At 30.5% G+C, this 15,652-nt stretch overlaps 1 protein-coding gene across 1 annotated transcript; it reads right to left on the minus strand.

Moving 5' to 3' along the window:
• Positions 1–7,722: 7,722 nt before the first annotated feature.
• Positions 7,723–11,104, minus strand: LOC125815862 (ferric reduction oxidase 2-like). The gene is made up of 8 exons (XM_049495425.1): positions 10,789–11,104; positions 10,394–10,496; positions 10,103–10,294; positions 9,771–10,005; positions 9,348–9,675; positions 9,016–9,259; positions 8,172–8,881; positions 7,723–8,002 (listed from the first exon to the last, which is right to left on the minus strand). The coding sequence occupies exons 1-8, from the start codon at positions 10,997–10,999 to the stop codon at positions 7,863–7,865; spliced, it is 2,163 nt and encodes a 720-aa protein (XP_049351382.1). The 5' UTR covers positions 11,000–11,104; the 3' UTR covers positions 7,723–7,862.
• Positions 11,105–15,652: the final 4,548 nt, after the last annotated feature.

A 15,652-nucleotide genomic window follows, 5' to 3' on the forward strand; every position in this document is an offset into this window, starting at 1 on the left:
GAAATTCTATTTGTGCTACATACACCGGGAGTTCTACATACATTGAGACAAGAGAAGTAACATATATTATTTAAAAATTACGTAATAAGTACTATAAATTATAATCATCAAAAACTTAAAATATTTAAAAAATATATTAAAATTTAATTGACTTTCTAAATTCTATTTATGTCACATAAAGTGAGACAAAAAATAGCAAATATTGGGCCCGTGCTAGCACGAGCACTTGTGTCTAGTAACTTATTATAAGTCACCTTAGTTAACAATTTAATTTTTTAGAAAATTTTTGACATCTAAATTCACTTTTTTGTTATTTCTTCCGTCTCATTTTATGTGGTACCCTTTGACTTGATATGATATTTAAGGGGGAAAAAAGACTTTTAAAACTTGTGAATCCTTAGATTTTGTGTGGATGAAAATCATTTCATTAAGGATAAAGATAAAATTTTAAAGTTAAATTGTTTCTAATTAGGTGACGTCAATTTTTTAAAAATTTAAAAAATTGATATAATGATATTGAAATAGTTGGGTTGAAGTTGATAAGATGATATAATGGTATTAAAACAAGGGAAAAGGGTCAAAAATGCTCTTAAACTATGTGAAAGGAACAAAAATGCCCTCCGTTTATAGTTTGGCTCAAAAATGCCCTTAGCGTTAATATTTTGGTTCAAATGCCCTTAAACTATATGAAAGGAACAAAAATGCCATCCGTTTGTAGTTTGGTCCAAAAATGCCCTTACCGTTAATATTTTGGTCCAAAATTGCCCTTATTGTTATTTAATGGGTAAAAAATGCTCATTTTTCAAATAAATATTTTTTTTAACACATTCTTTTCTAATAATGTTTTTTTTTTTTTTAAATTAGCAAATGTTTATCCTACTTCAATTTAGAAAAAAATAAAAAATGAAAATATTTCTTATTTTTTATCGTTATATAAATATAAATTAATGATGGATATACTATAATCTTATATATGACATATATTATATGTCCAAAGGGTACATGACGTTATTCTATTTTAATTGATAAAATGAGATTAAGAAGAAAAAAAAAATTTCCTACCTTTTTATTTGTTAAAGTGATTTTAGAAGAAAGAAAACAAGAATAGTGTTCTTCAATAATATTTTAATTAGGACGAAGATGTGTTTAAAAAGAAAAAATATATATTTATTCGGAAAAGGGCATTTTTGACCCATTTTGTAACTATAGGGGCATTTCTGGACCAAAGTATTGACGGTAAGGGCATATTTGAGCCAAACTATAAAGGGATGGCATTTTTGTTCCTTTCACATAGTTTAAGGGCATTTTTGAACCAAAGTATTAACGCTAAGGGCATTTTTGAGCCAAACTATAAACGAAGGGCATTTTTGTTCCTTTCACATAGTTTAAGGGCATTTTTGACCCTTTTCCCTTAAAACAATATTGACATGTTAACGTGCTTGAAACTTAAAGAATACACCAAAAACAAATTTGATCTTTTTATAAACATACAACAATAGATTTTGCATAATGTAAAAAAAATTAACCGTTCGGTGGAATTTAGAATATTCAATAATGAGAGAATCATAGATGTATATAAAAGAGAATCGTAGGCTCGCCTACGTGGCGCCACCACAAACAAGGATTCCCTTTTAATTTATTTATTACCACAACTAGTCTTACCCTTTTATGAAAAGATGTGGCTTTTATGAAAAATTGTGACTTTTATGAAAAATTGTGATTTTTATGAAAAGTTTCGATTTTTATGAAAAGTTGCGATTTTTATGAAAAGTTGCGACTCATATAAGAGTTGTGACTTTTACTGCAAGTTGTAAATTCTTTTCTTGAAGTAATAGATGTGTTTCTCGACACTACGATTGGAATAGAAGTGTAGTTTCAAATTGAACTCCATCACTTTGGTATGTTGATTTTTAAAAAAACACTCAAACAAACTGAATAATTTTGTGTAATATTTTTCCCTTTCAAGTATATATAATAAGTTGAATTGTTGTTCAATATGATACATTATTCCTTTAATTTTCCATTTTAATAATTACTTATGATACATTTAAATGGGAAACTTTAAAATGATATATGTAAAGCAAAAGGTACGGCTGAACTTTCTATACGTTAGAACTAGAATATTTGTTCACTTTTTTCAGCCTTTTTAATTCTATTTATCCCTTCACCAACGATTATTTATTGATTAGAAAATTTAATATCTCAGGTTGATGTTCATTTGATTCCCGAAAAATATCAAATAGTAACACTTCCTGGAAGCAAATGGGTAAATTATAAAATCAAATTAAAGATGATTGATTGAAGGATAAATGATAAGATAGTATAATTATCATTTTCATTTACATTATTAATGTGTGTTACTACACAATCTTGTAGGTAAGATAATATAGTATTTTAATTTTAATGATTGATAAGTTTTAAGTATTATTTTATAAATTCTGTGATATTAAATTCTCACGCGACGCACGAATAATTTTACTAGTTAAAAATAAAATGAGATGAAATAATGATGCGATCACATCAAATCTATAATTACATAAAGATGGATTTAACTATACTACAAAACAAACCGTGTATTTAAAGTAAGAATAAAATGGGTAATGACCATCCAAAGAAAAACGAATCGAATAAACTAATTTACTGTTAACAACTAACAGGTTTTGACCATAAAAACACTTGACATAAATTAGTGGAAAATTGGATAAAATCATCAGAATTCTGCAAAATAGACAGAAAAATCCTACTATTACCGGTAAAATCAACTAGTAAAAATATAAATGAGAATAAAAAAGATAAATGTAAAAATAATAATGTGGGTTCATGATAATTGTCAAGATATAAATAAGCCAACAAAAATAGGTAGCAATGTAAGAAAGGATGCTATGATTAACTAAGGAAAATGCTAAATGGCCTAAAAATTTGACAAGAATTTGGCCAGAAATTTAAAAAGTCTATAATATCTTTTTTATTTTAAAATAAACTGGTCTTTCTTCCATTTTTTAGTTAAAAGGTATTAAAGTTAAAAGAGTAAAAATGTTCAAAAAGGTAAAATAACATAGGTAAAATATCATTCTGGCCAAAAAGATTTTTCCATTAACTAAATACTACTAGTACTATTCTATTTCTCAACTATTACGGCCTCCAAAAAAATTGGGGTCCCAATGATTGTTTTAGTGACTTTATGATCAAGACAATGTGTATATATATATATATATATATATATATATATATATAAAAATTAAAAAAAATAAAATTGGGAGCCATAAAAAATTGAAGCCCCTAGCGATGACTAGTGACTTTATGATTAAGACGGCATGATTAAAACCCGCATTATTTGTTCATGCATTAATCCAGCAAGTATCGATGAACATGTACTAGATCTCAAACTCAATATTATATATCTATATTATACACTATATTAAAAGTACGAACCTCTTTAAAAATATTGATCTAATTCATTACTATTATTTTTTCAATTATACTATTTTTCTCAAAATATTATAAACTATGTTAATAGTGAAATACCGTGACCTAATTGCCATGAAAAAATTGTAATAATTCCATAAAAAGTTGGGTCCAAAAACTACCGTCCCCTTTTACTTTCTTTCTTTAATACGGATTTTGTTTATTGTGCTTTAATAATTATTTTAGGATTAAACTTGCTTTGATCAATGATAATATGAGATTGATGGGGTAAACATGTGATTAATTGATGTGAGACACATGTGCAAAACACATATGTTAAATTAGTATATATATAGAGAGAGAAATACTTATTATAATACCTTAAAAGTTAAAATATATATAGAGAGAGAGAGAGTTCATCAGTATTGTTTTGACTCCTTACAACCACAAGAAGGAAGGCGTTTCTCACCAAACAATTTAGTTACTTAAGTAGGCGTTTGGTCACGTTCATGTCATGGTATAAATAGAAAGAAAAAAATTATTTTCAAAATGATTAATGATATTTAGAAATTAAAATTGTGTTTGGCCACACAATATATTAGAGTTTTTTTTTTAATATTGTGAGTAGTTTGGAGAGAGAAAAAATGAAAGCAACTTTTAGTTGTTGAATTTTTCAGAATTTTATGGTCAAACATATTTTTTCAGAGTTGACGCCCCTGAGATTTTTCGAAATTAAAAAAAAAACATCGCTTTTCTCAAAATACATAGAAGCACTTCAAAATTGATTTTACTAACGTGGTCTTATAAGTTGTTTTGCCAAAGTTTTTAAAAGTTCTTCTAAATACATATTTTTAAAGTATTTAAATTTCACTAACTCAATTTGTTGATGAGAAACATAACCTTACTACTGCCCATCAGATATGTATGGCTTACCTAGAGTAAATTTTAGTGGTGCTCATTCAACTTTCATGTATTTATCATGTAAAAATCATTTTCTTATTTTTTTTTGTTCTATAAAAGGTCATATAATTTGAAGGATTATCAAATCAAAATTATTATTTTTATTTTATACCATATAAAAATCATCTAATAATTAATCTATCATATAAAAGTCATTTTTCTCACGAGAGGTATGACTTACCTTCCCTTGTCCATATGGAATCCGTGAGCTTTTCAAGGCTATATAAACTTTAGGAATTCTTATACTTTTTCATCACATTTTTCTTTGCATCATAATCTATATTCTTTGTCTATATGGATTAAAATGTTGGATGAGTTGTGTCATTTTTTAGGCCTATTGAGGTTTGTTCAAGTTTGTTTGGTTATATTATCACTTTGCTTTCTTAAGTCATGTGTTTTGCAATCTTTTACTCTAATATTAATCTTTAACTTAATTAGATCTCGTTTCATACATTTGTAATTCATGGTTTTAAGTTCTAAACATTTGGCTTTTGTTGTTTTCTTTTATTACTTCTCATCATGATTTAGAATTAATTCATTCTTCTATTCCAATGCTAAAAAAAATGTAGTGTTTATACTATTTTGGTTGGCTTTTTAAAGCTAAGGTAGTGTTTTATTTGTACTATTTGCATTGATAATTGTTCAAGATATTGTTATCTTGCTAAGTGAAATTAAGTCAGGACTAGTACTGTGTGCATATTGTGCCTAATTGTTGTTTGTTTTTTGTTGGTATATACTTGGGATTTAAAATATTATAATTGTAACTCGTTATGCTTTGTAAAGATGAATAACAACCTAAACTTAAAGAATCGTCTTCACATTATTTGACCAAATTTGAAAGTTGACAGTCCGGTTCTGGAAGGACGAATGGAAAAGCCACTATGTGTATTGTATTTGCGACAGACAATCAATGTAGTAACTCAATACTTTTGATTGATAAAAAGGGTAGACATGACGTTGCTGGTATGGTTTGATGGTTGTACTCCTCCTGGTTCCAAGTAGTCAATCAAATTCATGTACATCACATTCAACATAAGCAACGTCTCAACTACCCACATTTTGCTGCTTGAAAATATTGACTAGTGTTGAGTCTCTATCAAATATAATATATCCATCATGATTTTTCGATTCGTAATTCCATAATCACTCATCCAAATGCCCAGCTTCCAAATAGTGTGAAGATGATTCTTTGAAGTTATTTATATCTTTGCAAACCATAAAATTATGATTTCATCATCCAAGCCTGAGGAAAGCCTTTGGGAGATATGCCATATATAGAGGGCTGATCGATTCTTATTTATAAAGAGAGCTTACTAACGCTTAATTAACTGACATTTATATTTGATTCACTCTTTCATTGTGTTTTACTCAACACGTTTTCCCTTTTAATTTAATGACAATATTTTACTCAATCTTTAGAGAAAGTCTATGATTTTTCTTGCTCTAAGATAAATGTTTGAATGTTTTATATTTGGGTAGAGAGCTAATTACTTATATATTTATGATTTTATAACTTTTTGAATTATTTCTAGCGATCAATTTATGTGGTAAACTCTTTTTTTAAATATATACATTGTCTCACAAATCCATTCAATATTATCTAGTGGGAGTACTAGAAATTATCGATATTTATTTTTATTTAAATATTAATCAAGATCTTTTTGTTAATAGCACTTGTGTTTCTTTTTCTTTTGTTCAATTTTGTTTGATTCTTCTTCTGCTAAGCCTGCTGACTTAGAACAAAAAAGAAAAAGAATGAGCAAAATTTCAATCAAATATATATACACAATATCATAAATTCATAATAACCTTTTTATCATATAAATAAATCTTCAAACTCAACTCGTACGAAAAAGAAAAAACTTTTTTTATCAAGTGTGGTTCAAACTCAAACTCAACACATCATCTACACTCGTACAAAAAAAAAAAAAAATTTATCAAGTGTTCAAACTCAACTCATCATCTACATGAAAATGAGGTTGGAATAAATAAAATACTTCTTTTATCTATTTTATAAAGCTATGTTGGATCAGAAATGGAGATGAGATCCAGATCGATAAATTAGTATGAACTCAAAAATGGAGGTGAAATTTGGACTCAGAAATGAGTATGGGGATGGGAATGAGGCTAAGGGAATATGGGTGGTGTTTAGATTATTGAGAAAGAGACATATGCGAAAGATCATAGATAACTAAAAGAAATGATGAAAACTAAAAAAATACCTTCTTAATTAACCTAGTGTTATTGACATAACATTAGAGATATATACCAGTATTATGTTTTATTATACTAAAGATTTTATTTGAAAATTTCTTACTATCAGTTTATTCTAATCATTAATCAATATGATTCTAAATTAATTTATAGTATTAATTATTATTTATGATTCTGCTATCTATACAATTTTTATATATACACACTTTTTATGGTTTTAGTCTACATGCAGTTATTTTATTAATAGTTTAACTTTATATAATAATATTATTATATAAAAGTAAGGGTTAATTCTAGTTAATAAGAGTTCCATTTGTTTACAATATATCATCTTTGATATTTTTATAAAAACTTTATTAATTAATATGAAGATTTGAGTTGTTTAATTCCAAGTTTTAAAATATTGTTGATAAAAATTAGATAGTTATTCTATTTTTCTTTTTTCATTTCAATTTTGTATATTTTTTATAATTTTTGATATTATTTCTAAGTGAAATTAAAATCAATAAATTTACTATCAAACTTTTTTAGCGACTCAATACTTTGGGAGCCTAAAGCACATGTTATATTAGTCACCCTTAAGCCACCCCAGCATTTTTTAGCAAACTATTGGAGGCCAGATATTTTTAGACCAAAGTACCAGGCATTTTTGCTAAATTTTGCATAATTTAAAGAAATTTGTTTACCTTTTTTCGTTTAATCTCCGACCGGGCGATGATGAAGTAATGAGTCAAGAAGGCTTACTATACTTTTTTGATAATAAACGCCATGAACTTGACCGAGCAAGAAAGGGGATGCGCTAAGGCGCAACGGCTTTCGCGCAGCTGCTACTCCCTTGCTTCTTGCCTTATCTTACTTAGTAAAGCAACCTGTTCGTTTTAATTTATTTGATTTATTTTCCTTTTTCATTGTTTAAAAAAGAATGCATTTTTCCTTTTTTTTGGCTACTTTCTAATTCTTATAACTTTTCGCATGACATGTTTAAAATTACAAGATTAAAGAACATGTGATACGTTATACATATCTTTAGTTTAAGATTATAAGATTCAAAAGTTTTTGTTACTTTATAATATATTTGTGTCAAGTCAAAATCAGATAAACAAATTGAGACAGATGGAGTACGGAGTATGGCAGTAAGAAGGATTAAAAGCAGAATAAACTGTATCTTTTTACATTTTCTCAGTACAAAGGAAGCATGTTACAGGAGCACTTGCAAAATTCAATCAACAAAAGCATAAGCACACAAACAAATCTTATTTTTCCATTGCATTATATTCTCTAAATCACCAACTGAAACTGATAGACTCAAAATGAAGGTTGGATGCTAAACCAGATGAACATATGGTAGCAACTTCATGTCTCATCTTTTTTGGGCCACACACCAAAACTCCAACACTTGATTCTTTCCTCTCAAACAACAGTCCTGCATAAAGTTGAGTAATTTGAATAAGACATTCTAATATTGCATAATTGTGATGTTATGTACCGTATTTACAATTCAACTAGCTATAGTAGGTTATACCGTATTATATATCAGGCTTGATATGACGAGTTACTTGTTATTAGGAATATTTTTTGTGATGAGAACTTACTTTTGAGGTCAGGCCTTTCACCAAAATGGAGATTAGTTGATTGAAAAAGTGACTGTTGGGGCAAACTTTCCATCTCCCTATCAGCATTATAGAACCAAGAATTAGGCGAAGCCATAGGAGTTGCACCTTCCATGTTCTGAATCTGTTTTGCATCAGTGCCACTCTGTCTCTTGTTCCAAACAAATGCAGCACTACTTGTGACAACTATAGATATGCAAATGATTAGCATATTCAGCACAGCCTTTATTGGATAAGAAAATATATCATTAGTATTTTTGTCGATTGGATATATGTAATATCTATTCAAGATTCCCAGGGAAATCAAGAAAATGATGAAGGAACATGATATGATAGCACCAAGCCAGAGCCAATTGTTTTGTCCAAGAATAGGAGTGATAGGCTCATCAGATGGGTTGGGCTTGAACCATATGGTCCTCAAGTTCTTCTTGTCTTCTGTCGACACAGGTTGCTTTTCTCTTGTTACAAAAGCCTCAATTTGTAACCCCAATTTACAAGTTTCTGATGGGGCACCGGATATAGGAAGGAGAAGGTCCAACATGGTGAGATCTTCCGAGTTCTTGAACACACTGATGAGTAGGATTTCTGGTGTCTTGCATTTTTGTGATTCACTTGTGTGGATTAGCTCCCTAATTATGGAGATGAAAGGGGTAATTCCACTTCCTCCACTTACCATAACCAATAAATCATGCCTACAACAATATTTTTTTAAAAAAAAAAAACAGAACTTTAGTTTATCATTGTAACATATAGTAGTACGTGAACTGTGAATTAAATTCGACTTGAACTAGTCATAACTCATACATATAGTATATTGCATACGTACCTTAGAAAATGTGTGGAAGGAGGTCCATAAGGTCCTTCAACAGAGACATTAAGACGATCGACAGAATTAGGGGAAGAGATCATCTGGTAGAGCTTTTTGGACCAACTTCCTTCACCCTTAATGGCAACACTGATCTTCTCTGGCTCCAAATTACTACTTGAAGTGATTGTAAAAGGATGCCATTGCAATTTTGAAATGCTAGGTACATTCACAAACATGATGCTAGTCGGTGTGTAACTTAAACCTGCACAATATTCATAAACAAATTGATCAAAATTGTGACGGACTTGTTTGTCACAAAATTGAATATTTATGAAATTTCTTCAATGTACCTTTAGTCTTGGAGAAATTCAGCTCAAGAGTTTCACATGGTAGAACACGAGCAGAGACTAAACGAACATTTGATCGGGACTGTAAGAATCTCAAGAATCGATCAACCATGAAGAGGAAGAAACCGGGAAGCATGATGCAAGCATAAGAAACACCAACATGGAAGACGAAGAAGACAACAAAGAGAATGTAGAAATGATGAGTGTAGAAGAAGAGTTCAAACATCTTTCTCCTAATTCTAGGAAATGTTGCTATCCACAACACCAATCCAGAAAGCAATGACAATTCCCCAGCCAAATTTGATATATCAGTTTTTCCCCATTTCAGCATCTGTTTCATTTCAATCAAGAAACATTAATTACTAATTCGGTATGTAATTACATGACAACAATTTTACCAGTTACATCAAGACTCTCATATATTACCTCAGACAATTGATGAGTGGCAGCCCAATAGATAATGTAACAAATGCCATGAGCAGAGAAAAGAGTCATTACAATATGGCCAAGCCATATATGATATTTAACACTTGCTTCTGATGTCAAACCAAATACTTGTAACACAGATGAGCCTCTTGTGACTGGAACAAACAGAAATGTTAAGCAGATATTTCCAACAAGTCCCAACCTCAGCCCTGAATCTTCCAACTTGGCTTCCCATCTGTCAATAACCAATTAATCCGTCGTCAACGGTCAAATTATCTGTCGTCATTTTTAAAAATAGTTGTCTCAAATTATTTGTTCCTGAATATACTTACACTTTTTCTCCACTTTTGGCTACGGATTTTGGTGTAATAGTGGGAAAAATAATATGCAAGTAAGAAGCAAAAGTCCAAACTAAGAGTGCAATAAACATCACAAAAAAGCTAAGCTCTATTCTTGATACAATTCCTAGCCCCTTCATGATTATTGGCCTCCTCCATATAGCCAATTTTTGTTTCTCCTCAACTCTGTTAATCACAAAATACAAAAAAAAAAAAAAAAAATATTAATAGATTTGAATATTTATATCTTTGTGTAGAAAAAAAATTGGGGGGGGGGTTACAGACCTGTTGATGTTTTTATTATTGGATTTCTTCCATAAATGGAGGTATACACATCCCAAGACAGCAATAAATATGAGAGGAAATGTGTTCATCAACAAATTCCTTCCTGTTTTTGAAAAAAAAAATATTAACATAAATTCATTATTTCTATCTTTATCCAACAAAATTAAAGAATGTGCAATACTTTAACACCATATACTATACTAACAATCATCATAAGTAACTATATGATATGGTATAACCTCAAGATAGACTAAGGTGCAACTAGAAAATTATACGAAGTAAATAGGTTAAAAATTATTTTTATACATATATATTAAATCTTGAACATTCTTAACGAAATTTCTGACTTCACCCTACCACGATTTGTAATAGAGGAACTTAAAAAAAAAGTATACCTTGAGCTCCAAAGTATGTGGAGTTGGTTGTGTGAGCTTTAATCTTGGGTGTCCATATTTGTCTATACATATTGGTTGGTGTTACTATCAAAAGTATAAAATACCCAATTGTAACAATTAATATTAGAGCCATTATAATTGCTTGAAAATCATTGGTAACACTTGATGAAGCTTTAAGAGAAGGAGAGGAAGAGGAAGATGTTTGAGCCATTTTTTCACTTTTATTTTTTGTTATAATAAAAAGACAACTTTAGGATGGAAGAATATTGAAAAGGAATGAAGTCTATATATAGTATATAAGGAGAGAATTGATATAATATTTTTCTATTTAGCAAGTGTGTATAACAATTATGAGATCATTCTTATATATTCTTGAAATGAAAAATATATAGCATGATTCATGTCCCTACATAAATTTGTATATACTGTTGCGTTTACGTATGTGGAAATTTATTTATTTTTTCATTTTTCAACATCTTATAGTGACGTGTAAAATAAATTCCATGTTGAAGAAAAATATAAAGGTCAACCAGAATGGCACGTGGATAACTTCATTTTATTCAATTGCATGGTTCATGCAATGTTGGTTCTTGTTACTATTACCTTTTTGGCCTAAACAGTGATTATGGCTATTAGTATTCCATGAATTAAAATAGAGTTTTTAAGGTAATTAATTAATATTTCTTCCGTTTCAAAAAGAATAATCTAGTTTGACAGAAGATTTTTCAATTTGTGGTCTTAAATTAAAGTTATGTCAAATGTACCAAAATGATATTTTATCTTGTGGCCTTAAACATATCACATGGAAAGATGAAATTAAAATATTACCAAAAAGCAAAGAGATTATTCTATTTTAAATAGACTAAAAAGAAATTATGTCATTTTTTTTTAATGGAGAGAGTATATGGTAAAAATGATATTTTATAATTAACTCACTTTTTTTTCACAATAAAACTAAATAGACTATATGTATCATGTATGTATAACTTAAACTCTAATGTTATATTTTATAGTAATTAGCTAGAATTGAGCATCATAAAGTGCTCTCGTGTTTATTCGATTTTTATAATTTGGTTATGAAATGAAAACCTTAAAATTACGTACATGTAGAATTTTCAATTTTCAGAAAACAGTTCTTGTCAAGATATCGTCCATAAATTCTACAAAAAAGTTTGGTAACCAAAATGAACTTGCATCTCATGGGCACTTTCACAGTGAAAGTGACAAAAGAAGCTACTTTTATACTTCCTCTATTCTTTTCTAGTGGTTATAATTTCATTTTTAAGAGTCAAAACGATATGAATTTTGACTAATAATTTCAGATGTATTTTTTCATCATATTGAAATTAAAAAAATTGCAAGTTACAGTGCTTTAATTTCTATAATAGTTTTTAAATATCTAAAATTTTATTTTAAAATATTGAATGTATGTAGTCGAATTGAGTTTTGGGAATTAGTCAAATTAACTCTCGAAAAACTTCACATAACAACTAAAATGGAAACGGGGTGAGTATTCTTTTACACATATTAGATGTAGGAAAATAAAAAAGATAAATACATTATTTAATTTCTTGTAGTTTATGAAAGTTCTAAATTTAAATGATGTAAACGTGTAGATAACGTCCAAAATTCACATAAAGCAAAAGATTTTGCTCGTAAATTACTAATACCGTTACATTTATGTTCTTATTATAACAGAAGAAAAGGGAAATGCTGCAGGTTGGGTTGTTTTTTTTCAGTTTTTAAAAGCATAAGAATACAAAAGGGAAGGGAAAAAAGCTCAAATATATAGTTATTTCTTTTAACAATTTTTAAGCTGCTTATAAATGATATATACGAAAAGCAGGTACTTCCTAAAATAGGCGAAATACACGCAACTTGAAAGCGCAACTAGTGGAGTAAATTAACGTCTTGTGTTTGGTTGATACTGAGAAACGTTGTTAGCGTGGTGGATGTGTGTCTACACGTGCTCATTAATCTATAGTGACTAAACTAGATGATTCAACTGGGGATATAATTTCACTAATTAATCATTCATTTTGTCATGCTATATACATTAAATTCAATATTATTCTTGAGTATCAGCTTAGTACTTTGATCATTATGTAGGGGAATAAAATAAAATAAAATAAAAAATAATATCCAAGGATATGATAAGTATCTTGAACCTGTAGATACCTGGAAGTTAGGAGTTTGGAGTTTTCCATGATAGATAGATAGTACTTAACAACAAATAATTGTTAATCATGGATAAATCAATCAGATACTTAACCCTTTTTTTTTTATGACCGTGTTGTCTGAGCCAGCTTTCGCACTCATGTTCGAGTATCTGTTACCTGCACTCATGGGATGTAGCAGATATTGATAGAATAGTCGAGGTACATAAAAGCTAGGACAAGTATAACTCCAAAATTTCCAACTTGAAAGGAGAGTTGTTTTGACTAAAGAAGATTCCTGATGTCACTGTGTTTGGATCATAATAGCTACTTTATTGAGCACTTTGTAAGGTGATGATGGGCCTAGAGGAGAAAAATGGGACTGCTCTGGAATTATAGATAAACAGCATTATTGAACTAAAAGTCTACACCAACCAAATGGCAAAAAAACAAAGGCTGCTAGTTGTACTAAAGAGTTCATACATATGAACCAACCTGCTTTTGCACTGAAGTGACACAGACTTCAGCCATTAATTGACAACCACAAAAACGACGCCTTCTTTGGAATATGCTTTTGTTCACTGAATCGTGACTATCTATTAGTAGAAGTTTTGCAATATCTGCAAATAGCTTAGATCAAGATCAGCAATAGTTTCTGATGTCCTCATACACCACTACACCGTCAGCCTTCATAAAATTGATTGAATCAAAGAAAATTCACATAACAGAATCAGCAGTATAGAAGAGGTGAACAGAAAACTACTTGTGAATTTAATAAGCAGAACCATTTGCTGCTACAAAGTCACAAAACTTACCCAAAGATTAACCATCTTAGAAATTCTTATCATTGGTTAAAAACAAATATCTCATGTAAGTACTTGGCTGAGCTTGTCAACACTTTCCCCAGTCTGTTGAAAGAAAATCCTTTTTTTTTTACTAAGTCCACATATTTTACGACAACAACTCACAAGTGGGGTCTAGAGAGGGCTAGAGTGTATGCAAACCTTACCCCTACCTCACGGAGATAGAGAGGTTGTCGCCAAAGGACCCTCGGTTCAAGTGCAGCAAATCAAAGTGGTTATGAAAGGAAAAATGACAATAAAGAAAATATAGCAACTAATAAGGAAAGCAGTGCTGAGCATTTAGAAAAGGAACAATTTTAACAACAAAATAGTGCAATAACCGACATATGATGAAAGATATCAAAAGCAAGAAACTACAAGAATAAGGTTAATACTATGACAGATACCACCAACACTAAACCTGCCAAAAAGCAAGACTTTATTACCTACTAGTCTTCTACCCTAATCCACACCCTCTTATCTAAAGTCATGTTCTCGGTAAGTTGAAGTTGCATAATGTCTAATCTAATCACCTCTCCCAATACTTTTCCGGCCTATATATACCTATCCCCGTACCTACTATATCCAACATCTCGTACCTCTATACCTATCCCCGTACCTACTATATCCAACCTCTCGTACCTCATCGCTAAGGCATCTGAGAATCTCCTCTTCACACACCTAAATCATCTCAGTCTCGCTTCCCTCATCTTGTCCATCACGTAGGCCACTCCCACCTTGTTTTGATATCCTCATTCCTTATTTTATCACTCCTAGTACTTCACACATTCATCTCAACATCCGCATCTCCCCAACTTGCATCATTTGAACATGAGAGTTCTTGATTGTTCTTGATTGACTAGCACTCCGCCCCATATAACAAAGTCAGTCTAACTACCGTTATGTAGAACTTATCTCTGAGTTTAGGTAGTACCTTTTTATCACACAAGACTCTGGATGCAAGCCTCCTCTTCATCCATGACGCACCAATAAAGTCCATATATTTTGCTGAACACAAATGGGGAAAACCCCATGAAACAAGAAGTATACTGGCAATGGATGTGCTCAAAAGATGCATCCTAAACAGCTACCCAGAAAAGAAAAAAAGTTTCTCTGAACAACTAGGTAAGTTTTGTGTGTAGCTAAGAACCAGAAAAGAGGAGATAAAGGTGATGAATAAACTGAAACGGTTGTCTTACCAGCTCATTGCATTCTTATTTTTGTTGCCTTCGTGCCAAATGGTCCTACCAAATACTTAAAAAAAAAAAAAAATCCTTTTCAAAAGAACCAGAGAAGTACTCTGAACTACAAAGGATTCTCCTTATATCAAAAAGCTCTATAGTTCACCTTGTCCATGGCTTCAAAGAGTATGAAGTACTAGTCTCATATGCCATAGCTGCCTTTCAACCTTGGAGCCTAGTTATAAATGGTCATATCCTATCCGCAGTACTTTGTGCACAAAGCACCAAAAATGTTAACATCCTGATATTATCTGGCATGCTAATATCCCTCTGAACCCTCCACCTGTCCACCCCACCCCACCCCACCCAAAACCCATAAGCATAAACTAACAAACAAGAAACTCTACTTCCCGTTACACTTAGGACTCCAGATAGCTTGCAGTAACTCTTAGAGTACTTTTGTTAAATAAATCCAGCCATAGAATTTAAAATGAACCAGCTCCAGATTTGTCATTCAGCTTCCAGCAACATTTACCCTGCCCTCCCCATGTTTTCACGAAATGCAACGAGTTCCTAACCTGAAGTTTCCATGATGTTTTATATTCAAATAAACTTGACCACCAATTCTGTCAACCACCTCTGGAAGCGTAATTCTGGTTGGTAGCTACATCATATTTATACTTCT

The sequence above is a fragment of the Solanum verrucosum genome, unplaced genomic scaffold (genome assembly GCF_900185275.1).
Source record: "Solanum verrucosum unplaced genomic scaffold, falcon-dt-bn FXZP01000261.1, whole genome shotgun sequence".
In the NCBI taxonomy this organism is placed as follows: domain Eukaryota; kingdom Viridiplantae; phylum Streptophyta; class Magnoliopsida; order Solanales; family Solanaceae; genus Solanum; species Solanum verrucosum.

What these genes read in the sequence shown, in the direction of transcription:
- LOC125815862 (XM_049495425.1), bottom strand. Translation starts at nt 10,999, where the DNA reads ATGGCTCAAACATCTTCCTCTTCCTCTCCTTCTCTTAAAGCTTCATCA. An exon ending in CCACTCATCAATTGTCTGAG is followed by an intron (nt 9,676 to 9,770) that starts GTAATATATGAG and finishes GAAATGAAACAG; the next exon opens with ATGCTGAAATGGGGAAAAAC. An exon ending in GAATTTCTCCAAGACTAAAG is followed by an intron (nt 9,260 to 9,347) that starts GTACATTGAAGA and finishes AATATTGTGCAG; the next exon opens with GTTTAAGTTACACACCGACT.